This window comes from Coturnix japonica, chromosome 27 (genome assembly GCF_054131305.1).
Source record: "Coturnix japonica strain WE chromosome 27, WE-NBRP24, whole genome shotgun sequence".
NCBI lineage: Eukaryota > Metazoa > Chordata > Aves > Galliformes > Phasianidae > Coturnix > Coturnix japonica.
Window position 1 is genome coordinate 15574 of NC_140689.1, and position 27043 is coordinate 42616.

Genomic DNA, 27043 nt, shown 5'->3' on the forward strand with positions numbered 1-27043 from the left:
TGAAGGCCCAGCTATAGGGCGCCAAGGCCCTGCTTATGGGGCGGCTGGGCCCCGCTTATGGGGTTGAAGGCCCCGCTTATAGGGCAGCAAGGCCTCGCTATGGGGCTGCGGTCCCTGCTTATAGGGCTGCAGGCCCAGCTATGGGGCTGCAGGCCCTGCCATAGGGCGGCACAGCCCCGCTTATAGGGCTGCAGGCCCTGCTTATAGGGCTGCAGGGCCACGCTATAGGGCTGCAGGGCCACGCTATGGGGCTGAAGGCCTCGCTATAGGGCTGCGGTCCCCGCTTATAGGGCTGCAGGCCCAGCTATGGGGCTGCAGGCCCTGCCCTAGGGCAGCAAGACCCCGCTTATAGGGCTGAAGGCCTCACTATGGGGCTGCTGTCCCCGCTTATAGGGCTGCAAGGCCCCGCTTATAGGGCGGCGGGCCCCACTTATAGGTCTGAAGGTCTCGCTATGGGGTGGCAGGCCCAGCTTATAGGGCTGCAGGCCCCGCTTATAGGGCGGCACGGCCACACTATGGGGCTGCAGGCCCCGCTTATAGGGCGGCAAGTGCCCTGCTATGGGGCTGAAGGCCTCGCTATGGGGCTGCTGTCCCTGCTTATAGGGCTGCGGGTCCCGCTATAGGGTTGCAGTCCCCACTTATAGGGCTGCAGGCCCAGCTATGGGGCTGCAAGGCCCCTTATAGGGCTGCATATATATTATAGGGGGGACCCTGACACAGATATGGGGCTGCCCTTTATCCCTCTATGTGATACAGCAATACCCACCTGCAGAGCAGCCTGGCTTCCCTGTGCCCCCATAGAGCCCTATGCCCCCATAGAGCACTGTGCCCCCCATAGAGCCCTGTGCCCCCCATAGAGAGCCCTGTGCCCCCCATAGAGAGCCCTGTGCCCCCCATAGAGAGCCCTGTGACCCCCATAGAGAGCCCTGTGACCCCCATAGAGAGCCCTGTGACCCCCATAGAGAGCCCTGCGACCCCATAGAGAGCCCTGTGCCCCCCATAGAGCCCTGCTGAGGGTTTTTCTTCACTTCATATTTATTTTCCCCACAAAGACTGTACAAAAATCCTTATAAAACTCTGGTATGAGGACGGGGGGGGGGGGGGGGGGATACGACAGCGATACCCCAACAAAATAATATATATATATATATATAATAATAATAATAATTCCCATGCAGTCCCACCAGTTTCATAACTTACACGGAGCCAGAGAAGCTACAAAGAGCTGCGAGTTTTGGGGTCTGTACATTGAAGGGAATTAGGGTCACAGGAGCCAAAGCAACACATGAACAAAGGTATTTACACTATGGACATGCAGACCCCAATGTTGGCATTAAGAGGTGGGGTCTGCATTGCTCAGTTTGATATAGAATATGGGCTTATTTACATTATCTCACATATTAACAAGCTTTACAAAGATGTCCTGGGGGGGGGGGGGGGGGGGAGGATTGGGATGTATCAAAAGAAAATGAGAAAAAAAACCCATAAAGAAATGAAATAAGAAAGGGGAAAGAAAAGCACCAAATGTGTCTGGATAGAAATCGCACAGGCCTCCACGGGGGCTAAAATCTGAGGGTGGGATGATGGCACCTGTGGCGTCACCGGCTGATGTCTCTGCTCGAGTCCCACATCTTTGTGTTCGGTTCCAATTCCAACACGTCAAAAAATGGATGTTTGAGGGCTTCGTTCAGGCTGATCCGTTTGGAAGGTTCGTATTCCAACATGGTCTCGATGAGGTCGAAAAGACGGTGGTGGTCCTCAGCCTCCGAGGTCAGGTAACGCTGGGGGGAGAAAGAGGGGAAGGGGAGGTCGTCAGGGTGAGGGTGATGCTCTGTGTGCTGCTCGTAGTGCAATATGAGGGGCTGGAAGGTAATTGGGGGGGCTGACAGCTAATTGAGGGGCTGAAAGCTAATTGGGGGGGCTGACAGCTAATTGAGGGGGCTCAAAGCTAATTGGGGGGCTGACAGTTAATTGAGGGGGCTGACAGCTAATTGAGGGGCTCAAAGCTAATTGGGGGGGGCTCAAAGCTAATTGAGGGGCTGACAGCTAATTGGGGGGGGCTGACAGCTAACTGGGGGTCTCAAAGCTAATTGGAGGGCTCAAAGCTAATTGGGGGGCTCAAAGCTAATTGGGGGGCTCAAAGCTAATTGGGGGGGCTCAAAGCTAATTGGGGGGGGCTCAAAGCTAATTGGGGGGGCTCAAAGCTAATTGGGGGGGTTGACAGCTAATTGGGGGGGCTCAAAGCTAACTGGGGGAGCTCAAAGCTAATTAGGGGGCTGACAGCTAATTGAGGGGGCTCAAAGCTAATTGGGGGGGCTCAAAGCTAATTGGGGAGGCTGACAGCTAATTGAGGGGGCTGACAGCTAATTGAGGGGCTCAAAGCTAATTGAGGGGGCTCAAAGCTAATTGGGGGGGCTGACAGCTAATTGAGGGGGCTCAAAGCTAATTGGGGGGGCTCAAAGCTAATTGGGGGGGCTCAAAGCTAATTGAGGGGGCTCAAAGCTAATTGAGGGGGCTCAAAGCTAATTGGGGGGGCTCAAAGCTAATTGAGGGGGCTCACAGCTAATTGTGGGGGCTCACAGCTAATTGTGGGGGCTCACAGCTAACTGGGGGGCTCAAAGCTAATTGGGGGGGCTGACAGCTAACTGGGGGGCTCAAAGCTAACTGGGGGGCTCAAAGCTAATTGGGGGGGCTCCAAGCTAATTGGGGGGCTCAAAGCTAATTGGGGGGGGCTCAAAGCTAATTGGGGGGACTCAAAGCTAACTGGGGGGGCTGACAGCTAATTGAGGGGGCTGACAGCCAACTGGGGGGGCTGACAGCCAACTGGGGGGGCTGACAGCTAATTGGGGCGCTGAACGCTAATTGAGGTGGGGGGAGAGGTCTGCTCAGACCTTCCCCTTGTCCTAAAGCTCCACATGAAAAGCGTGGACCTCTCCAGTTGCATCCTCCCCCCCCCCCAATTCCTTTCCTTCCCATGCACTCCCTGAAGTCTCTTTGCCCTCCTCATCATCATCCACTTGATGTTAAGCTCAGGCTGCTGCAGTCTTCCTAGTTTTACATGTGGGGCGGCCAAGGCTCCTTCAGCAGGACGCTGCTCTGAGCCTTTCAGTGGCCTAAACCTTTGCCCACAGGAACCATCTTCAGCAGCACCGGGGCTGGCACTGTAATGCTCTGCAATGAGAAAAGGATGAAGGAAAACAGGGTGGCTCCCACCCACCCCCACCTTACCCGCAGCGGTTTGCAGTTGTCCCTAACGTAACGGCCAGCAGACGTGTTCTCATCCCAATCCAAACGGCCATGGTAGAAATACTTCTGCTTCCTGTCATAAGGAGAAGTGGGAACAGGTTGTAGATGCCACCCAAGCACCCAAAACAACCCTGGTAAAGCAGTAAAGCTGCCCAGCAGGTGAGTCAGGATGCTGCAGCAGCACACAGCTGACTCAATAGGTAAAGCTGGATGCCTTGAAGGGATGCATTAAGATACAGGGAAGAGCCAGGAAGGCCTCAGAGCACAGCAGCCATTACTCACCTGGTCTTCCGGATCATGCGAGATGGAATTGGCCCCAAGATCCTCTCCATCATGGCCAGGTGCTCCCTGTTGTCGTGTGTCTGGGGGAGAGAAATGTAAAGAATGGAACCTATTCCAGTCATTCTGCCTCCAGCCCTGGAGGATTCCCAGCTCAGCAGCCCTTTGTTGGCCAACACTATGGTCATATCTACAACACTGCAGCCGTGGAGGGGGGACTCCATCGGTCCCAGAGGCTGCGAGCTGCGCTGGGAAGCAGCCAACGTCCTCTTTACCACTTGTGAGGGAGGCAAACAGTGCACAGTTCTCACCTGGAACAGGGTGAAACCCACATAATACTCAAAGATGATGCAGCCGATGCTCCAGACGTCGCAGGGTTGGCTCCAGCCAAGCTCTAAAAGAGCAATGTGGTTTGTAAAGAAGAGATGGAAGAGATGCAGCCATGATTCCAACCTCCCCCCCTTTCCTTTCTCTCACCCTTCCAAGAGCAAACAAGACATTAGAAAACCAGTTCCCTTGTCACCTGCTGCCTCTCCCCCCCCTCAAAAATAGGGCTGTGAAGTGAAGCAGCTCCCACCTCACAGGGTAAACTACTGAACTCCCAAGGTTGGCTATTGAATATAATGGGAGGTCAATGCTTCTTAACCCAACAGGCGACGCTCAGACCATGCAGTACCCACCCAGAATGACCTCAGGGGCCCGGTAGTGCCTGGTGGACACAATTGTGCTGTGATGCTCGTGGTCAAACGTGGCGCTGCCGAAATCCACCACCCTGATGGCCGTGCTCTTCACACTGCGCTCGTCCCGCTTCTGTACGAGGATGATATGGGTCACAAAGAGCTTCGAGATGAAGACTGAGCTCCCTCCTTACACAGCCAACCCTTCCCCATAGGGTCCTCACATCAGCCAATGCAGACCCCAGGGCCACATCCAACCCCCTCCCACCTGTAAAGGAAGGGAAACCAAGGAGCCAAGGCCTGAGCTCTGATGTGAGGCCGACCATTACCTTTTCCAGGTTATAGGTGAGCTCATAGTCTGAGTTGACAAAGAGGATGTTCTCAGGTTTGAGGTCGGTGTGAGTGAGTTTGTTGTCGTGCAGAACTGAGGAAGCAAACGAGAGTCAGAGCTGAGGAACAGAAGGCAAAGCAAGGCCGCTAATATGGGTTTGTTCTGCTCCAACTGGCACCGGTTCGGCTCGTGGTTGGGGCTGGGTGTGAACAATTAGGGTCATCCGGGCCAAAAGGCTTCAAGAGAAGCTCAAAGATTGATTGTATTGATCAGCAGAACGCACACACCCATCAAAAGCATCAGGAAAAGGCACAGGGTTCATTCCAAGCACCAGGGGCAGGAAGGCTCAGTCTGACAGCTGGCAGAGCAGCATCGCAGCCAGAACTAAGCGCTGGACCCACAAACATGGGGCTGAGGATGGGAGCTGTGCTGCACAGCCACACAGCTGAGGACCAAGGGAGAGGAGAGCAGCCAGCACTTACATTTCACAGCCTGGCACACTTGGAAAGCCATGTGCCGTACTTGGTGGATGGGGTAAGGCAGATAATTGTTGTCCTTGAGGAAATCGAAAGTGCTGAGCCCCAGCAGTTCAAAGGAGATGCACATGTGGCCGTGGTAGTCAAACCAGTCGAACATCCTGACACAGAGACTGGGGAGAAAAAGGCTCTGATGCAGATGGGATCCACACACAGCACTCAGCCCTATGGTGCAGCTTTGCCTTGCTGGGTTTATACCCCATAGAACTCAACCCAACACACCACCAAGAACCAGAGCTACGAGAGGACTCAGCACCTCCCACCCACCACCCTGTAGCTGGACTGAGTCAATGCCTTCCCTCTGCACCGCTCTGAGTTCACTCACTTCTTGTTCTCGGGATCCTTCTCGTTGATTTTCTCCAGCACGTTGATCTCCAGCCGAGCGGCTTCTTTGTATTTCTCCACATTTTTAATGATTTTGAGAGCAACACGTGCACCACCCCTGGTGAGAAATGGGAAGAAACTCCATGTTATCGCTGCTGAGATGGCTCGGTGCTCCATAAGGAAGGCCCTTCTGAAGCCAACCTCCCCTTGTGAATCATAGAATCCCTATGAAGAAGCACAGAGTGCAGCTTCCTGCCCTCCTCAAGCCAGAAGGAAGCAGTTCCTCAAGGGCTGAGGGGCAAAGCAGAGCTCCTTTCCTCCCCAGGAAGAGCTGAGGTTCCCTGCAGCAATGGGTGACCCACAAGGAGAAACACTGGGACCCCCAGCCCCATTCCCACCCCCAGCTCCTCTCCCCCCCTTCCTTCCCTATCCAGGAAGAGCTGAGGTTCCCTTGCAGCAATGGGTGACCCATGAGGGGAAACACTAGGATCCCACAGCCCCATTCCAACCCCAGCTCCTCTCCCCCCCCCCCATATCTCAATGCAAAGACCCCACAGCCCCATTCCCACCCCCAGCTCCTCTTTCCCCTCCCTCCTTCCCACTCCATGAAGAGCTGAGGTTCCCTGCAGCAATGGGTGACCCACAAGGAGAAACACTGGGACCCCATATCCCCATTTCCACCCTCAGCTCCTCTCCCCCCCCCCTCCTTCCTTCCCTATCCAGGAAGAGCTGAGGTTTTCCTGCAGCAATGGGTGACCCACAAGGAGAAAGACCCCATAGCCCCATTCCTACCCCCAGCTCCTTTCCACCACCCCCCCTTCCCACTCCAGGATGAGCTGAGGTTCCCTACAGCAATGGGTGACCCACAAGGAGAAACACTGGGACCCCACAGCCCCATTCCCACCCCCAGCTCCTCTTTCCCCCCCCTCCTTCCCTCTCTAGGAAGACCTGAGGCTCCCTTGCAGCAATGGGTGAAACACTGGGACCCCCAGCCCCATTCCCACCCCCAGCTCCTCTCCCTCCCTTCCTTCCCTATCCAGGAAGAGCTGAGGTTCCCCTGCAGCAACGGGTGACCCACAAGGAGGGCTGGGGGTCCCAATGTTTCTATTCCCACCCCCAGCTCCTCTCCCCCCCAGGAAGAGCTGAGGTTCCCTGCAGCAATGGGTGACCCACAAGGAGAAACACTGGGACCCCACAGCCCCATTCCCACCCCCAGCTCCTCTTTCCCCCCCTCCTTCCCTCTCTAGGAAGACCTGAGGCTCCCTTGCAGCAATGGGTGACCCACAAGGAAAAAGACCCCACAGCCCCATTCCCACCCCCAGCTCCTCTCCTTCCCTATCCAGGAAGAGCTGAGGCTCCCTTGAAGCAATGGGTGACCCACAAGGAGAAACATTGGGACCCCATAGCCCCAATCCCACCCCCAGCTCCTCTCATCCCCCCCCATATCTCAATGCTCACCTCCGGTGATCCATGCACTGCACCACTCTGCCGAACGTCCCTTCCCCTAAAGTGCTGAGAATCTCATCTGGGATGGGAAGGAAAAAAAGAAGAGAAAAAGGGGGTGAGAGAAACGACCAGGACCTGAATGAGGCACGTACACGAGGCAGAGGAGAATGCATTGCAAAACCTAACCTGCACACAGCATGAGAGCTTCCGGAGCAGCGGAAGGCTGACACCGGCTGCACGAGGCAGCTGCCCTAAATTCCCTGGCTCTTCAAGTAAACAATACAAGATATAAACATAGCTTTAACCAAAAAAAAAAAAACCCAAAACAAAAAACCAAAACCAAACCAAAAAGGGGGGAAGGAAAAGGAGAAAGGGTTTTTTCTCTCGAATAAAACAGCGGAAATCAAAATGGAACAGAAAAAATAAATAAATAAAATAAAAGATAAAAAGACAGATCTGCGACTGCGATGGGAGCTTAACTAGAGAGCTAAATTATGTTACGATTTGGCTGTACATCTTTCTTGTAGCCAGTCGCCGACGCGATAGATCAGATGCCCCTCGTCGTCGTCCTCCACACTCTTGGCCCTTCTGCTGCTCTGTCGACTCCTCTGCTGGCCCAGGCAGACACAGGGAATTCATCATTCACCATTCAATCAGATTTTCACACCAGCGCAGCAGCCAGAATTGGGTGGTTTGGAAATTCACATTGAGGAGGGGTTGCAGGAGGAGATTCCCAGCCAATTCATACGGCACAGAGGAATATATAACGATAGGGATATTGCAAGGGAACATGTCAAGATAACAACACACTAAGCTCAGAAAAGAAAAAAATAAAATAAAAAAAATCAAAGAAAATCAAAGAAAAAATAAAAAACAAACGAAAAAACCAGTTTTTGCTTTTCGGCGTGGCAAAAAAAAAAATAAAATATGAAAGAAAATGAAAGGAAAAAGAAAAACCTACAAACAGCCCCACCCCAACCAGCGTGAGAGCAATGGGGGCCGGCAGAGGGGCTGCTCTCGCTCCTATGGGGGCTCAGAGAGGAACAACGCTGCCATTGGGGTCCAATGGTGCCACGCGTGGCTCTGCCGCTCAGTGAGCACAGGGGGGGCATCACAACAGCCCCGTTAATCACTGAGGGATGGAGGCAGGAGATGGGACGTCCTGCCCTGCACGGACATCCCCGACCCCTTCCAACCTCCCCCCTTTTGCTCCCCCCCCAACCCCCCCGAGTGCTCAAAGATGGATTCGGAGACTTTAAGAAGCAATTCTTGGTATAAAGATCCATCTGAAAGCAGAATGGTTGGAGAGTAACGGCCTGGGGCAGACGTGGGGCTCCTTCCTACGCCCTCCTCCCTTAAAGAAGCTGATCCTGGAAAGGTTGATTTCCAAGAGAGAAGCAAAAGCCCAAAGGGGAACAGGGGCAGCCTGGGATGAGGCAGGTAAGAGGTTTTACACCACAGAAGAGATAAACTCCTGTTTCCAGCTCTTGGGAGCAACCAGGCAGCAGCCTGAGGACCTGGATACAGCCCGTAACCCCCCAGCCCTGAACACATGGTGAGAATGGACCAGCCAACAGTGAGAGCTCCAGCACAGAGCACAGAACACGGCTGGGCTCAGACAGAACCGGGAGGTGAACAGCAGAACAGACACCAAGAGAAAGACAGGGATGATGCTGACAAGAGCCTGAGCTGCGCAGATCACAGGCTGCATCCCTTTATGTGCCATCCCCAAAGCATTGGGATGCTCAAAAACAGCCTGCCAGGACATGGGGCTTAGCTCAGAGATGGAGCTGCTGCCATAGGGTCCAAGTCAAGGACCAAGAGGGACCTGCTGCACACAGCCTGGGCTCTATAGGACCTGCTGCACACAGCCTATGGGCTCTATAGGACCTGCTGCACACAGCCTATGGGCTCTATAGGACCTGCTGCACACAGCCTATGGGCTCTATAGGACCTGCTGCACACAGCCTATGGGCTCTATAGGACCTGCTGCACACAGCCTATGGGCTCTATAGGACCTGCTGCACACAGCCTATGGGCTCTATGGGACCTGCTGCACACAGCCTGGGCTCTATGGGACCTGCTGCACACAGCCTGGGCTCTATGGGACCTGCTGCACACAGCCTATGGGCTCTATAGGACCTGCTGCACACAGCCTATGGGCTCTATAGGACCTGCTGCACACAGCCTATGGGCTCTATAGGACCTGCTGCACACAGCCTATGGGCTCTATAGGACCTGCTGCACACAGCCTATGGGCTCTATGGGACCTGCTGCACACAGCCTGGGCTCTATAGGACCTGCTGCACACAGCCTATGGGCTCTATAGGACCTGCTGCACACAGCCTATGGGCTCTATGGGACCTGCTGCACACAGCCTATGGGCTCTATAGGACCTGCTGCACATAGCCTGGGCTCTATAGGACCTGCTGCACACAGCCTATGGGCTCTATAGGACCTGCTGCACACAGCCTATGGGCTCTATAGGACCTGCTGCACACAGCCTATGGGCTCTGTAGGACCTGCTGCACACAGCCTATGGGCTCTATAGGACCTGCTGCACACAGCCTATGGGCTCTATAGGACCTGCTGCACACAGCCAATGGGCTCTATAGGACCTGCTGCACACAGCCTATGGGCTCTATAGGACCTGCTGCACACAGCCTATGGGCTCTATAGGACCTGCTGCACACAGCCTATGGGCTCTATGGGACCTGCTGCACACAGCCTATGGGCTCTATCGGACCTGCTGCACACAGCCTATGGGCTCTATAGGACCTGCTGCACACAGCCTATGGGCTCTATGGGACCTGCTGCACACAGCCTATGGGCTCTGTAGGACCTGCTGCACACAGCCTATGGGCTCTATAGGACCTGCTGCACACAGCCTATGGGCTCTATAGGACCTGCTGCACACAGCCTATGGGCTCTATAGGACCTGCTGCACACAGCCTATGGGCTCTATAGGACCTGCTGCACACAGCCTATGGGCTCTATAGGACCTGCTGCACACAGCCTGGGCTCTATAGGACCTGCTGCACACAGCCTGGGCTCTATAGGACCTGCTGCACACAGCCTATGGGCTCTGTAGGACCTGCTGCACACAGCCTATGGGCTCTATAGGACCTGCTGCACACAGCCTATGGGCTCTATAGGATCTGCTGCACACAGCCTATGGGCTCTATAGGACCTGCTGCACACAGCCTATGGGCTCTATAGGATCTGCTGCACACAGCCTGGGCTCTATGGGACCTGCTGCACACAGCCTATGGGCTCTATAGGACCTGCTGCACACAGCCTATGGGCTCTATAGGATCTGCTGCACACAGCCTGGGCTCTATGGGACCTGCTGCACACACCCTATGGGCTCTATGGGACCTGCTGCACACAGCCTATGGGCTCTATAGGACCTGCTGCACACAGCCTATGGGCTCTATAGGACCTGCTGCACACAGCCTAGGGGCTCTATAGGACCTGCTGCACACAGCCTAGGGGCTCTATGGGACCTGCTGCACACAGCCTGGGCTCTATGGGACCTGCTGCACACAGCCTATGGGCTCTATAGGACCTGCTGCACACAGCCTGGGCTCTATAGGACCTGCTGCACACAGCCTGGGCTCTATAGGAGCTGCACACAGCCTGGGCTCTATAAGACCTGCTGCACACAGCCTGGGCTCTATAGGACCTGCTGCACACAGCCTATGGCCTCTATAGGACTTGCTGCACACAGCCTATGGGCTCTGTAGGACCTGCTGCACACAGCCTGGGCTCTATAGGACCTGCCGCACACAGCCTATGGGCTCTATGGGACCTGCTGCACACAGCCTATGGGCTCTATAGGACCTGCCGCACACAGCCTATGGGCTCTATGGGACCTGCTGCACACAGCCTGGGCTCTATGGGACCTGCTGCACACAGTCTGGGCTCTATAGGACCTGCTGCACACAGCCTATGGGATCTATAGGACCTGCTGCACACAGCCTATGGGCTCTATAGAACCTGCTGCACACAGCCAATGGCCTCTATAGGACCTGCTGCACACAGCCTATGGCCTCTATAGGACTTGCTGCACACAGCCTATGGGCTCTATGGGACCTGCTGCACACAGCCTATGGGCTCTATGGGACCTGCTGCACACAGCCTATGGGCTCTATGGGACCTGCTGCACACAGCCTATGGGCTCTATAGGACCTGCTGCACACAGCCTATGGGCTCTATAGGACCTGCTGCACACAGCCTGGGCTCTATAGGACCTGCTGCACACAGCCTATGGGCTCTATAGGACCTGCTGCACACAGCCTATGGGCTCTATAGGACCTGCTGCACACAGCCTATGGGCTCTATAGGACCTGCTGCACACAGCCTATGGGCTCTATAGGACCTGCTGCACACAGCCTATGGGCTCTATAGGACCTGCTGCACACAGGCTGGGCTCTATAGGACCTGCTGCACACAGCCTATGGGCTCTATAGGACCTGCTGCACACAGCCTATGGGCTCTATAGGACCTGCTGCACACAGCCTATGGGCTCTATAGGACCTGCTGCACACAGCCTATGGGCTCTATAGGACCTGCTGCACACAGCCTATGGGCTCTGTAGGACCTGCTGCACACAGCCTATGGGCTCTATAGGACCTGCTGCACACAGGCTGGGCTCTATAGGACCTGCTGCACACAGCCTATGGGCTCTATAGGACCTGCTGCACACAGCCTATGGGCTCTATAGGATCTGCTGCACACGGCCTATGGGCTCTATAGGACGTGCTGCACACGGCCTATGGGCTCTATGGGACCTGCTGCACACAGCCTATGGGCTCTATGGGACCTGCTGCACACAGCCTATGGGCTCTATGGGTCCTGCTGCACACAGCCTATGGGCTCTATAGGACCTGCTGCACACAGCCTATGGGCTCTGTAGGACCTGCTGCACACAGCCTATGGGCTCTATAGGACCTGCTGCACACAGCCTATGGGCTCTATAGGATCTGCTGCACACAGCCTATGGGCTCTATAGGACCTGCTGCACACAGCCTGGGCTCTATAGGACCTGCTGCACACAGCCTATGGGCTCTATGGGACCTGCTGCACACAGCCTATGGGCTCTATAGGACCTGCTGCACACAGCCTGGGCTCTATAGGACCTGCTGCACACAGCCTATGGGCTCTATAGGACCTGCTGCACACAGCCTATGGCCTCTATAGGACTTGCTGCACACAGCCTATGGGCTCTATGGGACCTGCTGCACACAGCCTATGGGCTCTATGGGACCTGCTGCACACAGCCTATGGGCTCTATGGGACCTGCTGCACACAGCCTATGGGCTCTATAGGACCTGCTGCACACAGCCTATGGGCTCTATAGGACCTGCTGCACACAGCCTGGGCTCTATAGGACCTGCTGCACACAGCCTATGGGCTCTATAGGACCTGCTGCACACAGCCTATGGGCTCTATAGGACCTGCTGCACACAGCCTATGGGCTCTATAGGACCTGCTGCACACAGCCTATGGGCTCTATAGGACCTGCTGCACACAGCCTATGGGCTCTATAGGACCTGCTGCACACAGGCTGGGCTCTATAGGACCTGCTGCACACAGCCTATGGGCTCTATAGGACCTGCTGCACACAGCCTATGGGCTCTATAGGACCTGCTGCACACAGCCTATGGGCTCTATAGGACCTGCTGCACACAGCCTATGGGCTCTATAGGACCTGCTGCACACAGCCTATGGGCTCTGTAGGACCTGCTGCACACAGCCTATGGGCTCTATAGGATCTGCTGCACACAGCCTATGGGCTCTATAGGACCTGCTGCACACAGGCTGGGCTCTATAGGACCTGCTGCACACAGCCTATGGGCTCTATAGGACCTGCTGCACACAGCCTATGGGCTCTATAGGATCTGCTGCACACGGCCTATGGGCTCTATAGGACGTGCTGCACACGGCCTATGGGCTCTATGGGACCTGCTGCACACAGCCTATGGGCTCTATGGGACCTGCTGCACACAGCCTATGGGCTCTATGGGTCCTGCTGCACACAGCCTATGGGCTCTATAGGACCTGCTGCACACAGCCTATGGGCTCTGTAGGACCTGCTGCACACAGCCTATGGGCTCTATAGGACCTGCTGCACACAGCCTATGGGCTCTATAGGATCTGCTGCACACAGCCTATGGGCTCTATAGGACCTGCTGCACACAGCCTGGGCTCTATAGGACCTGCTGCACACAGCCTATGGGCTCTATGGGACCTGCTGCACACAGCCTATGGGCTCTATAGGACCTGCTGCACACAGCCTGGGCTCTATAGGACCTGCTGCACACAGCCTATGGGCTCTATAGGACCTGCTGCACACAGCCTATGGGCTCTATGGGTCCTGCTGCACACAGCCTATGGGCTCTATGGGTCCTGCTGCACACAGCCTATGGGCTCTATAGGACCTGCTGCACACAGCCTATGGGCTCTATACGACCTGCTGCACACAGCCTATGGGCTCTATACGACCTGCTGCACACAGCCTATGGGCTCTATACGACCTGCTGCACACAGCCTATGGGCTCTATAGGACCTGCTGCACACAGCCTGGACTCTATAGGACCTGCTGCACACAGCCTGGGCTCTATAGGACCTGCTGCACACAGCCTATGGGCTCTATAGGACCTGCTGCACACAGCCTATGGGCTCTATAGGACCTGCTGCACACAGCCTATGGGCTCTATAGGACCTGCTGCACACAGCCTATGGGCTCTATGGGACCTGCTGCACACAGCCTATGTGCTCTATGGGACCTGCTGCACACAGCCTGGGCTCTATAGGACCTGCTGCACACAGCCTATGGGCTCTATGGGACCTGCTGCACACAGCCTATGGGCTCTATGGGACCTGCTGCACACAGCCTATGGGCTCTATAGGACCTGCTGCACACAGCCTATGGGCTCTATAGGACCTGCTGCACACAGCCTATGGGCTCTGTAGGACCTGCTGCACACAGCCTGGGCTCTATAGGACCTGCTGCACACAGCCTGGGCTCTATAGGACCTGCTGCACACAGCCTGGGCTCTATAGGACCTGCTGCACACAGCCTGGGCTCTATAGGACCTGCTGCACACAGCCTGGGCTCTATAGGACCTGCTGCACACAGCCTGGGCTCTATAGGACCTGCTGCACACAGCCTGGGCTCTATAGGACCTGCTGCACACAGCCTATGGGCTCTATAGGACCTGCTGCACACAGCCTATGGGCTCTATAGGACCCGCTGCACACAGCCTATGGGCTCTGTAGGACCTGCTGCACACAGCCTATGGGCTCTATAGGACCTGCTGCATGCAGCCTATGGGCTCTATGGGTCCTGCTGCACACAGCCTATGGGCTCTATGGGACCTGCTGCACACAGCCTATGGGCTCAGTGTGATTTGGAACAGCCAAGTATCTGCTGCACAAACCTCACACAGTGGCTCTTTGGCTGTGATTAACAGCCCTTAATGAGCAGCAGCAAACAAAAGCAACACTCTGAAGGGATAAAGGAGCTGGACTGCAGCACCACCCCATGGGGCCACGCCAGCCCTGCCAGGCTCTCATAGCCTTGCACTGAGCTGACAGTGCAACCGAGTCGCATCAGTACAATGACCAAACCCTACACCAAACCTAACCACTCCTCCAACCGAATCCAAGAGCCAGTTTAGAAAGCAGAGAGTTTTCTACTTACCCCAACTCTCCACCTGCGAGAGAAAGGTTTTACAGGGGAGGCCCAACACGGCACGGATACTCACCGATGAGGAACGACTAAAGGACCGGCTGCGCCGCCGCCTCCGCCTGTGCTTACGCCGGCTGCTTTTGCAGCTCCGGTAGCTGCCGTCACGGTCCCGGGATCGTCGGTAGTCGTAGGAGTGCCGGTATTCGGGGTCGTAATAGGGCTCCCCTCGCTCACGGCTGTAGTCGTTGCGTCGGTAGCTGTCACAGTAACGGCGGTCGTAGGCCCTCCTGTCTGCTGAGTGGTCGTCGTAGCTGGGGAGGGGGGAGATAAGAGGGGGGGGGGTCATATAAAGAACAGGAGGGAACTCGAGGGGAAGGGGAAGCAAAGAGGGGGGGTCATAGAAAGAATAAGAGGGAACTCGAGGGGAAGGGGAAGCAAAGGGGTGGGGAGGGGGGGGTCCATATAAAGAACAGGAGGGAACTCGAGGATGGTGGAGATTCAATCCATAGTTTAACAACAGCCCAGGTAACCTTGAACACCTCCAGGGATGGAAGGGGCACACACAGCCTTATGGTGCCCTAAGTGTTCTTAGGGCACCCCATGGGGTCCAAATAGCACCCCACAGGTCCTAATGGTGGTCTATGGGTTCCTATGGCACCCCATGGGGTCCAAATGGAACCCCAGAAGTCCTTATGGTGCCCTATGGCACCCCACAGGTCCTCATGGTGCCCTATGGGGTCCCATGGCACGCCACAGGTCCTTATGGTGCCCTATGGGTTCCTATGGCACCCCATGGGGTCCAAATGGCACCCCATAGATCCTTATGGCTCCCCACAGGTCCTTATGGTGCCCTATGGGTTCCTATGGCACCCCACAGGTCCGTATGGTGCCCTGTGGGTTCCTATGGCACCCCAAGGGATCCAAATGGTGCCCTATGTGTTCCTATGGCACCCCACAGGTCTTTATGGTGCCCTATGGGTTCCTGTGGCACCCCATGGGGTCCAAATGGTGCCCTATGGATTCCTATGGCACCCCACAGGTCCTTATGGTGCCCTATGTGTTCCTATGGCACCCCATAGATCCTTATGGCTCCCCACAGGTCCTTATGGTGCCCTATGTGTTCCTATACCACCCCACAGGTCCCACCCCTGCGCGGCCGCCCCTATAACCACCCACCTCCTGGATCGGACGTGGTAGCTGCCCTCCCTGCGGTGCCTTCGGTCCCTTTCGCTGCTGCTGGACCTCGACCGCCGCCTCTTGTGTTTGCGGCTCCTGTAACGTTCATGGAAGCTGCCCCGGCTGCTGCGCTCCGACGAGCGGAACCTTCTGGAGTGAGGCATCTGCAGAGAGAAAACAGCCTTAGGATCAGGGCTGGGTGAGGGGGAGAGCAGCAGAGCAAAGAGCTGGGAGGGCTAAAACAGCCAGGACACCCCATAGCTTCACATGTGAGATGCTGTGAGCGCCCACTGCTTTGTGTTTCCCTCTGCATCTCCTATACATGGACTCAGTTATTACAGTTAAACAGCTCTGCTTCCCTGCCCCACAACCAGCGGCTCCCCTCCCTACAAGAACAAAGATCCCTATGGGATCCGAGGGGCACAAACACCCTTTGGGTGCATAGAGATGTTCAGGAAGCCTTACATAGCTCAGCCCATAGGGCAGCACTGCACAGCCCATAGGGCAGCCCTATACACGGCCCCATAGGGCAGCCTTACAAAGCCCATAGGGCAGCCCTGCATTGCACAGCCCATAAGGCAGCCTATACATGGCCCCACAGAGCAGCCCTCACCCGGAGCCCCATAGGGGCAGCCCCATACGCGGCCCCCCATAGGGGCAGCCCTATACGCGGCCCCCCATAGGGGCAGCCCCATACGCCGAGCCCCATAGGGGCAGCCCCATACGCCGAGCCCCATAGGGGCAGCCCCATACGCCGAGCCCCATAGGGGCAGCCCCATACGCCGAGCCCCATAGGGGCAGCCCCATACGCCGAGCCCCATAGGGGCAGCCCCATACGCGTATAGGGCCCCCCATAGGGGCAGCCCCATACACGGAGCCCCATAGGGGCAGCCCCATACGCGGCCCCATACGGGCAGCCCCATACGCGGAGCCCCATAGGGGCAGCCCCCCCCCCCTCCCCCGGTTCCGACGTTCCCAACGCGTTTTTATCCCTTCCCGACGTTCGGAGCCCATCCCCGTCCGGTTACCGGAGCGTCCTTGAGTTCATAGGCCTTAATTAAAGACCGTCCGAACCGTCACCGGGGCCGTTCCGAACCTCCGGAACCGGTTTGGGGACGGCAGCGTGGAGCCGTCGGGTGGGGCCCAGCACCGGACGCGGTCTCGAGGTGTCATGGAGCGGGACTGGGCCATGAAGCGAAGGCTGGACCGGACCGAACCGGGACCGAGACCGAACCGGGACCAAACCGGGCCGGAACCGGGACCGAGACCGAACCGGGACCAAACCGGGACAGAACCGGAGCCGGACTGAACCGGGCCTGGGCCTGGACCGAACCGAGACCGAACCGGGCCGGGCCGGAACCGCCGCTCTGCCCCGCGGCCTACCTCGGTCCCGCGGCCTAAACGGAACCGCGGCCCAGCCCGGCCCGTGATCGATCCTCGCCGCCCAACCCCGCCCCGATCCTCACCGTCCTCGCAGCCAGCCCGGTCCGCTTGTCCCACAGGAAGTCCGTGATGGCGGCCGTGGGTTCCCGGGGATCCCGGGCCCCGTTCCGGCTCTTCAAGCTCCGCCGTTCGCCGCCGCCCGTCGATCCGGGTCCTAGCAGGCCGCACGCACGCACGCACGCACGTACGTACGTACGCGTGACGTCACGCAGTGGGCGGGGCCGTGGGTACGTACGTACGCGACGCCCCGCCCACATCCCGGCCCACGGCCCCGCCCCGCCCGCCGCCGGTTCGGAACCGAGGACACGGCGATAGAACGCAGCCGGTTACCGAACCACCGGGTACCGGGCATGTACGACGTGACGGCGAGCAGGGCGGCTGGGAAAGGACCTTTGAAGGAAACGTGAAGCTCGGTGGAAGGATGGACCCGGTACCGGGCCGGAGCACCGAGCACCGGGAGAAGCCGCCGGTGATGGATGGGGAGGCGGCGGGGCGAGGCGGAACGGGGACGGCAGCGGGGGCTCAAGATGAGGCCTCTCCGGTGGAGCAGATTGTGGCGGAGGGTGAAACGGCGGCAGGAACGGGAACCGGAACCGTAACGGGAACGGGAACTGGAACCGGAACGGGAACGGGAACCGGAACGGGAACGGGAACGGGCACGTTCGTTCAACGGCAGCTCGGGGCCATGCTTCAACCCGCCGTGAACAAGTTCTCCCTGCGTATGTTCGGTAGCCACCGGGCCGTTGAGATCGAACGGCAACGGGTGAAATCGGCCGGTTCGTGGATCATCCACCCGTACAGCGACTTCAGGTGGGACCCGGGATCCGTTCCCCCCCCCCCGGTACCGCCGTGTCCCGATCCCGGTTCCCGTTACCACCGCCGCTGTCCATGGTGCTGAAGGCGGTAGCGCTGTCCATGGTGCTGAATGTGCTGTTGCTCCGCCTCACCGGGGCAACAAGTGCCGGGTCTCCATCCGCTCTACCCCATCCCCACACCGGTACCGGCAATGTTACCGGCCCGGTCCGGTGCCCTGACACCTGTAGAGGCCCGGGGTCCGGTTCCCTACGTCACGGAGGGGCTGCGAGGCCTCCCGGCCCCATTTAACGGCCCTAAAGTTGACGATCCCTAAAGCTGAAGGTGACCCGGAGCTCGGAGGGCGGCCGCCGGGATTACACCGCGGTTGATCACATTACCGGGAGAAACGGGGCCGTGCGGACCGAGCCGTGTCCGTTATGACACCGGGCGAAGGACGGGATCTGCCCTAAAGAAGCTTAAGCCGAAATCTGAGTCAGGAGCTCCCGGCATAGGCGGGGGGGGGGGACATGCGATTTCTTCCCCCCCCCCAGCGATCCACCCATGGACCCCAAGGGACCCCCAGCCCCTTCAATGGGGGGCTTTAATGGGGGGGGGGGGCAGCAGGGACCCCCGTGATGCTGCGACTTCTCCTCCCCCCCCCGTCCCCGCCCCACTGCAAAGGATGCGGGATCCCCACAGTCCTTAACACGGGCATCCCTTTGGGGTCCTTTTAGCCATACAACATCCAGGCTCAGACTTCAGGCTGCTCGGGGTCTCTGCAGACCCCCCCCCATCCAATTCGAGTCCCTGTTCTACCCCCCCCCCACCTCTCGTGCCCTCCTACCACCACCAGCCGGGCTCCATCTAAACCCCTCTAAGCCCCGAGCTCTCATTTTTATGGCTCCAACTTTGATCCCCCACAGGTTTTACTGGGACCTCATCATGCTGCTGCTGATGGTGGGCAACCTGATCATCCTGCCCGTGGGCATCACCTTCTTCAAGGACGAGAACACCCCCCCCTGGATCGTTTTCAACGTCCTTTCGGACACTTTCTTCTTGGCCGACCTCGTCCTCAACTTCAGAACCGGCATCGTGGTGGAGGATAACACCGAGATCATCCTGGATCCCCGCACCATTAAGATGAAATACCTGAAGAGTTGGTTCCTGGTCGACTTTATCTCCTCCATCCCAGTCGATTACATCTTCCTCGTCGTCGATCTGGAGACTCAAGTGGACTCTGATGTCTATAAAACAGCCCGTGCTCTTCGCATCGTCCGCTTCACTAAGATCCTCAGCCTGCTGCGCCTGCTGCGGCTCTCACGTCTCATCCGCTATATCCACCAATGGGAGGAGGTGGGAACCCCCATCCACCCATCCGGGGGGGGGTTCTCAGACCCTTCTTTAGGGTCCTGGTGTGGCTTAGGGGATCCCTGGGGTGTAGAGGGGGATGGAGGCATCACCTCTCCTTCCCCCTGCCCAGATCTTCCATAGATCTTCCATAGATCTTCCATAGATCTTCCATAGATATTCCCCATCCACCCACCCAGGGTGGGGGGTCTCAGACCCTTCTATAGGGTCCTGCTGTGGCTGGTTATGGGGTGCAGAGGGGGATGGAGGCATCACCTCTCCTTCCCCCTCCCCAGATCTTCCATATGACGTACGACCTGGCCAGCGCCGTGGTGAGGATCTTCAACCTCATTGGCATGATGCTGCTGTTGTGCCATTGGGATGGATGCCTGCAATTCCTTGTGCCGATGCTGCAGGATTTCCCTGAGGATTGCTGGGTCTCCATTAACCACATGGTGGTGAGTCCCCAATGCATCCCAAGGGCTGGAGCTGCCCGGACCCCCATGGCAGCAATGGGGCCATTCCTTCATTCCCATTCCTTGGCTGATGCTGGAGCAAAGGAATTCCATGTCTGAGAACCCCCCAGATCCTGTTCTAAAGTCCTTCCAAGTGTAGAGCTGCACCCTTGGGTCCTGGTTGCATCATAGGATTTTGTTGCCATGGGTGCTTGGGGGGTCCTGGCTCTAAGGAGGGGCACTGGGGGGCTGGGGGGTCTCAGCTCCTTCCATCTGCTGCCTCTCCTTGCAGAACGACTCGTGGGGGAAGCAATACTCTCATGCCCTGTTCAAGGCCATGAGCCACATGCTGTGCATCGGCTACGGCCAGCAGGCGCCCGAGGGGATGACCGATGTCTGGCTGACCATGCTGAGCATGATCGTGGGGGCCACCTGCTATGCCATGTTCATCGGCCACGCCACCGCCCTCATCCAGTCACTGGATTCATCCCGCCGTCAGTACCAGGAGAAGGTCAGCAGGGGGGTGAGGGGAGTGTGGGGCTGTGCCCCCCATCACTGGGGGGTCTGCTTTGTCTCAGTGGGGGGCAAGTCCCCATCGTGCAGGTTGGGGTGCGCTTGGTGGTAGGATGGGCTTCCAGTTGGGTTGGGTTGATCCAGTTGGGTTGGGTTGATGCAGTTGGGTTGAGTTGATCCAGTTGGGTTGGGTTAATCCAGTTGGGTTGGGTTGACCCAGTTGGGTTGGGTTGACTCAGTTGGGTTGGGTTGATCCAGTTGGGTTGGGTTGATCTAGTTGGGTTGGGTTGATCCAGTTGGGTTGATTTAATCCAGTTGGGTTGGGTTGATCCAGTTGGGTTGGGTTGACTCAGTTGGGTTGGGTTGATCCAGTTGGGTTGGGTTGATCCATTTGGGTTGGGTTGATCCAGTTGGGTTGGGTTGACTCAGTTGGGTTGGGTTGATCCAGTTGGGTTGGGTTGATCCAGTTGGGTTGGGTTAATCCAGTTGGGTTGGGTTGATCTAGTTGGACTGGGTTGACCCAGTTGGGTTGGGTTGACTCAGTTGAGTTGAGTTAATCCAGTTGGGTTGGGTTGATCCAGTTGGGTTGGGTTGACCCAGTTGGGTTGGGATGATCCAGTTGGGTTGGGTTGACCCAGTTGGGTTGAGTTGATCCAGTTGGGTTGGGTTGATCCAGTTGGGTTGGGTTGATCCAGTTGGGTTGGGTTGACGCAGTTGGGTTGGGTTGATCCAGTTGGGTTGGGTTGATCCAGTTGGGTTGGGTTGACGCAGTTGGGTTGGGTTGATCCAGTTGGGTTGGGTTGACTCAGTTGGGTTGGGTTGACGCAGTTGGGTTGGGTTGATCCAGTTGGGTTGGGTTGATCCAGTTGGGTTGGGTTGACCCAGTTGGGTTGAGTTGATCCAGTTGGGTTGGGTTGATCTAGTTGGGTTGTATTGATCTAGTTGGGTTGGGTTGATCTAGATGGGTTGGGTTGACTCAGTTGGGTTGAGTTGATCCAGTTGGGTTGGGTTGATCCAGTTGGGTTGAGTTGATCCAGTTGGGTTGGGTTGATCTAGTTGGGTTGTATTGATCTAGTTGGGTTGGGTTGATCTAGATGGGTTGGGTTGACTCAGTTGGGTTGAGTTGATCCATTTGGGTTGGGTTGACTCAGTTGGGTTGAGTTGATCCAGTTGGGTTGGATTGATCCAGTTGGGTTGGGTTGATCCATTTGGGTTGGGTTGATCCAGTTGGGTTGGGTTGACTCAGTTGGGTTGGGTTGATCTAGTTGGGTTGGGTTGATCCAGTTGGGTTGGGTTGACTCAGTTGGGTTGGGTTGATCCAGTTGGGTTGGATTGATCCAGTTGGGTTGGGTTGACCCATTGGTGGTGCTGAGTTCACCCCAGCGTTGTATGTCTCCCATCCTGCCCTCCATCCTGGGGTCTGAGTGGACCCTGGGGTGTCCATTGGGGTGGGCATCTCCTGACCCCCCTCAGTCAACCCTCATCCCATCACATCCCAACGTGTCTCCGTGCTGTCCCCGCAGTACAAGCAGGTGGAGCAGTACATGTCCTTCCACAAGCTGCCGGGGGACACTCGGCAGCGCATCCACGAGTACTATGAGCATCGCTACCAAGGCAAGATGTTCGACGAGGAGAACATCCTGGGGGAGCTCAGCGAGCCGCTCAAAGAGGTGTGGGGTCGGAAATGGGGGGAGGGAGGGTGGGAGGGCTGTGCTATCAATGCTGGGTTGGCCATGGGGGTGGGAGGGTGGGAGGGCTGTGCCATCAATGCTGGGTTGGCCATGGGGGATGGAGGGATGGAGGGCTGTGCTATCAATGCTGGGTTGGCCATGGGGGATGGAGGGATGGAGGGCTGTGCTATCAATGCTGGGTTGGCCATGGGGGTGGGAGGGATGGAGGGCTGTGCTATCAATGCTGGGTTGGCCATGGGGGTGGGAGGGATGGAGGGCTGTGCTATCAATGCTGGGTTGGCCATGGGGGTGGGAGGGATGGAGGGCTGTGCTATCAATGCTGGGTTGGCCATGGGGGATGGAGGGATGGAGGGCTGTGCTATCAATGCTGGGTTGGCCATGGGAGATGGAGGGATGGAGGGCTGTGCTATCAATGCTGGGTTGGCCACAGGGGAGGGAGGGATGGAGGGCTGTGCTATCAATGCTGGGTTGGCCATGGGGGTGGGAGGGATGGAGGGCTGTGCTATCAATGCTGGGTTGGCCATGGGGGATGGAGGGATGGAGGGCTGTGCTATCAATGCTGGGTTGGCCATGGGGGGTGGGAGGGATGGAGGGCTGTGCTATCAATGCTGGGTTGGCCATGGGGGGTGGGAGGGATGGAGGGCTGTGCTATCAATGCTGGGTTGGCCATGGGGGATGGAGGGATGGAGGGCTGTGCCATCAATACTGGGTTGGCCATGGGGGATGGAGGGATGGAGGGCTGTGCTATCAATGCTGGGTTGGCCATGGGGGATGGAGGGATGGAGGGCTGTGCTATCAGTACTGGGTTGGCCATGGGGGATGGAGGGATGGAGGGCTGTGCTATCAGTACTGGGTCGGCCATGGGGGATGGAGGGATGGAGGGCTGTGCTATCAGTACTGGGTCGGCCATGGGGGATGGAGGGATGGAGGGCTGTGCCATCAATACTGGGTTGGCCATGGGGGATGGAGGGATGGAGGGCTGTGCTATCAATGCTGGGTTGGCCATGGGGGTGGGAGGGATGGAGGGCTGTGCTATCAGTGCTGGGTTGGCCATGGGGGATGGAGGGATGGAGGGCTGTGCTATCAGTACTGGGTCGGCCATGGGGGGTGCTGGGCTGGGCTGTGTCCCCTGTTGACTTGCGTCCCCTTCTGAGCTGCTCCTCACCCTGCAGGAGATCATTAACTTCAACTGCCGCAACCTGGTGGCCAACATGCCTCTATTTGCCAACGCCGACCCCAACTTTGTGACCGCCATGTTAACCAAGCTACGTTTCGAGGTCTTCCAACCCGGGGATTTCATCATCCGCGAAGGCACCGTGGGCAAAAAGATGTATTTCATCCAGCACGGGGTGGTCAGCATCCTCACCAAGGGCAACAAGGAGACCAAGCTGTCCGACGGCTCCTACTTTGGGGGTGAGGGGATGTGGGGGCAGAGGGAAGGGGGAGGTATTATGGAGCCCATGGATGGGGCTGCTCCTGCTCTGAGCAGTGCATGGGGAACAGAGGGGGGTGAGGAGGGGGCTGCTGGGACGGTGCTGAGCCCCACATCCCCCTTAACCCCCATCTCTCTATGCAGAGATCTGCCTGCTGACTCGGGGCAGGCGGACGGCCAGCGTCCGAGCCGACACCTACTGCCGCCTCTACTCCTTGTCCGTGGACAACTTCAACGAGGTGCTGGAGGAATACCCCATGATGCGCAGAGCCTTCGAGACCGTGGCCATGGACCGCCTGGATCGTATCGGTGAGGAGATGAGGAGGGGGGCACAGGGCTGGAGCCCACCCGTAGGGATGTGCTTTGCTGTTGGGTTGGATCTGGGTGGTGCTGATGGGCCGGGCTGGTTCTCCTGCCCTCCCCATTCACGTTTGTGCTGGTTGGTATCATCCCGCTGCCCGTCCTCATCCCCCTACTGAGGACAAATGGGACCACAGCCCCAAAATGCAGCTGGGACCCTTTGGGATCAGGGCTTTGCTCCTCCGTGCTGAAGCCAGGACCCCCCCAAAGCCTCGACCCCTAAACTCAGTGCAGACTCATAGTCCCTCCCCTCTACCACCCCCCCATTAGCAGTGCTCTGTGCTCACTGACCCCTCTCACCCAGGCAAGAAGAACTCCATCCTGCTCCGCAAACGCGCCGAGCACAGCGCGGGGCCCATCAACACCGAGATGATCCAGCAGATCGTGAAGCACGACCAGGACGTGGCCCACAACATCCAGGAGCTGCAGCAGATGACGCTGGGCCGGGAATTGAGTGGAAAACCGGTGATTTGGGAGCCTTTGGTTCACGCTCCGTTGCAAACGGCGGCAGCCACAACCAACGTGGCCATTGCGCTGACACACCAGCACAGCCTGCAGGCTCACATCTTCCTGCCCCCCTCCTCCATCTCCAGCCCCCTGTCCCCCGATGCCGCCCTGCTGACCAAACCGGTCCGTCGCTCCCAGCCCAGCCTGGGGGGCTCCCGTCCTTCCTCCGTCAGCTCCCCCTCGGGGGCTCCATCCCACCTGCAGACCCCAGCCGCCGCTTCGCCGTCTTCGCCCATGCTCCAGTCCCAGGTGCCCGTGGAAAGCGGAGCCCAGCGGCCGAGCCTCGGGGCTCAGGGTCCCCCAAGAGTGGGGCAGAAGGGGGAGATAACGGCCAAGCAGCCCCCGGTAGCGGCGGTGGGACCCCAACCCCAGCTCTCCAAGTCCCGTGGCGCTTCGGTATCCACCTCCCTGCTGCAACAGGCGGCGGGTGCCCCGTCCCCCAGCTCGGAGCCGCCGGTGGGGAGGACTCTCCATTACAGTCTATCCAGAGCCACCGGCTCCCACATCTCGCTCCTGATGCAGCCTCAGCAGTTGGTGAAGCACCGGAGCATCCACGGGCTGCCCGTGGGGCGGCTCACGCCGGACGTCCGCCTCCTGTCGGCTTCTCAACCCTCCCTACCCAACAAAGTGGCCCAACAAGCGGACGGCAGCGGCTCTTTGCAGCAGGGCAGGAAATCAGCGGGGAACCTGGCCCGTAGATCCTCCCCTTCGGTCTCCGGACTCATCTCTAAACCGGCTCCGGGGGTCCCACACCCGCAGCCTTCGGGACCCCCGACCCAACCGAACCGTCCCGCAGCTCCCAGCCCTCAGTCCCCGGTGTCGGCTCCCCGCCCGGTGGCGGCTCCTTCCCGTAAGGGCTCCGTGGCCTTCAGCCCCGACGTGGAAACGGGGAAACCCAAACTGCCGTCCAACATGTGAACCCACGGCTGCGTCCGTAGGAACGGAGAGCCCGGCCGAGACCCGGAGGGGGCGGCGAGGTGAACGGGGCGGGGGGGGGCTCAGGGGCAGCGGTGGGTTTGGGGCTCTGAGGATGGGGGGGGGGGGTCTCCTTTGGGACCCTCGAGGTTCGCCCTCCTGCAGGCGCAGCCCTCACCCCAAACCCTTCCCTGGTTCCCAGCTGCCCGCAGTTCAGAACCGGGACCCTCGTTGTGTCCCCCTGCACCCGGTGATGCCGGATCCGGCCCCATTGAGCTGCCCGGCGCTTCGTCCGGGAGGGGCTGAGGGCAGGGGGGGGGTCGGAACCCACCGGCCGGGGGGGCAAGAAGCAGCGCCTGGGGCCAGGCAGGGCCAGGAAGGGCCGGGACCCCCCCCAGGGCCAGGAAGGGCCGGGACCCCCCGGGACCCCCCCCCCACCTCGCGAATACACCGGGACTGAATGAAGCCCGCAGTCCCGGAGCAGCGCAGCGCCGAACCGGGGGTGGGCGGCTCCCCCCGGTGCCGCTCCTCCGTTCTTTGGGGCCGGGGATGCAACGGGACGAACCGAACCCCAAACCCGAACCGCCCCCCCCCCGAGCCAACAGCGTGTGAGTGTGACCCGTGGTTCCGCCGAGCTGCTCAGCTCCGCTTCGTCGTCGCTTTGGGCTCCGCCGTGTTTAACAGCCCCGGTTACAGTTGTGTGTCCCCCCCCCGGACCCCCCCACCCCGCGTTGCTTTCCGCTGCAGGATCCGCGGCTTTTAATGCGCTCCGGGGTTCGGCTGCTGTTCATCGGCCCCATTCAGCGGGTGGGGGTCGCGTTTATCCTCCTCCAAAGCGAAACCCTCCCGCCCCCCCCCCCACCCCCAGGTCCGGTTCGGGAGCCGGTCGGAGGGGGCGTCCAACACTGCCTTTTTTTCACGGACTTAAACCCCCCCCCTCCCCAAATCCCATCCAACCCCACCCCCCCATCCCAGCGGCAGCCCCTCGGGTAGGGGTCTGCGCTGTGATATAGTGGGGGCCTCGTAGGGTTCCCCCCCCTCAGCGCTGCTCAGGACGGCACCGAACGCGACCACCGCCCCACAGTGCGGCCAAAGGAGACGGCAGCCCCAAACATGGGGGGGGACAGCGACCCTATGGGGGTGTTTGGAGTTTAAGGGGGGGGGAAAGGGGGACGGCGACCCTATGGGGTTGTATGGAGTATAAGGGGGGGGGAAGGGGGGACGGCGACCCTATGGGGTTGTTTGGAGTATAAGGGGGGGGGAAGGGGGGACGGCGACCCTATGGGGGTGTTTGGAGTATAAGTGGGGGGTAAAGGGGGACGGCGACCCTATGGGGGTGTTTGGAGTATAAGTGGGGGGTAAAGGGGGACGGCGACCCTATGGGGGTGTTTGGAGTAAAGGGGGGGGGGGAGGGGGTGAAGGGGGACGGCGAACCTATGGGGTTGTTTGGAGTATAAAGGGGGGAAAGGGGGGACGGCGACCCTATGGGGTTGTTTGGAGTATAAGGGCGGGGGGGAAGGGGGACCCGTGGCCCTATGGGGTTGTTTGGAGTATAACGGGGGAGTAAAGGGGGACAGCGACCCTATGGGGGTGTTTGGAGTAAGGGGGGGAAAAGGGGACTGCGACCCTATGGGGTTGTATGGAGTAAACGGGGGGAGGAAAGGGGGACGGCGACCCTATGGGGTTGTTTGGAGTATAAGAGGGGGGGAAGGCGGACCGCGGCCCTATGGGGTTGTATGGAGTATAAGGGCGGGGGGGAAGAGGGACCCGTGACCCTATAGGGGTGTATGGAGTATAAGGGGGGGAGAAGGCGGACCGCGACCCTATGGGGGTGTTTGGAGTATAAGGGGGGGGAAGGAGGACCCGTGACCCTA

The 27043-nt window shown here is 58.5% G+C and overlaps 2 protein-coding genes across 4 annotated transcripts; one reads left to right on the plus strand and one right to left on the minus strand.

Annotated features, from left to right (window-relative positions):
• Positions 1-1017: 1017 nt before the first annotated feature.
• Positions 1018-17354, minus strand: CLK2 (CDC like kinase 2). Of its 3 annotated transcripts, none has more exons than XM_015884637.2 (13): positions 17178-17354; positions 15712-15875; positions 14612-14846; positions 7354-7447; positions 6852-6918; positions 5395-5511; positions 5016-5182; positions 4532-4626; positions 4206-4335; positions 3837-3919; positions 3529-3608; positions 3229-3319; positions 1018-1781 (listed from the first exon to the last, which is right to left on the minus strand). In XM_015884637.2, exons 2-13 carry the CDS (start codon positions 15873-15875, stop codon positions 1599-1601), a joined length of 1506 nt encoding a protein of 501 aa, XP_015740123.2. In that variant the 5' UTR covers positions 17178-17354; the 3' UTR covers positions 1018-1598. The 3 variants fall into 3 exon arrangements, with proteins under 3 accessions (XP_015740123.2, XP_015740122.2, XP_015740124.2); XM_015884636.3 differs by having other exon boundaries at positions 7354-7450; XM_015884638.2 differs by lacking the exons at positions 7354-7447; positions 15712-15875; positions 17178-17354 and having other exon boundaries at positions 14612-14751.
• Positions 17355-17397: 43 nt separating this feature from the next.
• Positions 17398-26324, plus strand: HCN3 (hyperpolarization activated cyclic nucleotide gated potassium channel 3). Its single transcript, XM_015884642.3, has 8 exons — positions 17398-17964; positions 18873-19302; positions 19593-19754; positions 20044-20262; positions 21788-21934; positions 23128-23368; positions 23532-23696; positions 24052-26324. The coding sequence occupies exons 1-8, from the start codon at positions 17576-17578 to the stop codon at positions 25170-25172; spliced, it is 2874 nt and encodes a 957-aa protein (XP_015740128.2). The 5' UTR covers positions 17398-17575; the 3' UTR covers positions 25173-26324.
• The last annotated feature ends 719 nt before the right edge of the window (positions 26325-27043 follow it).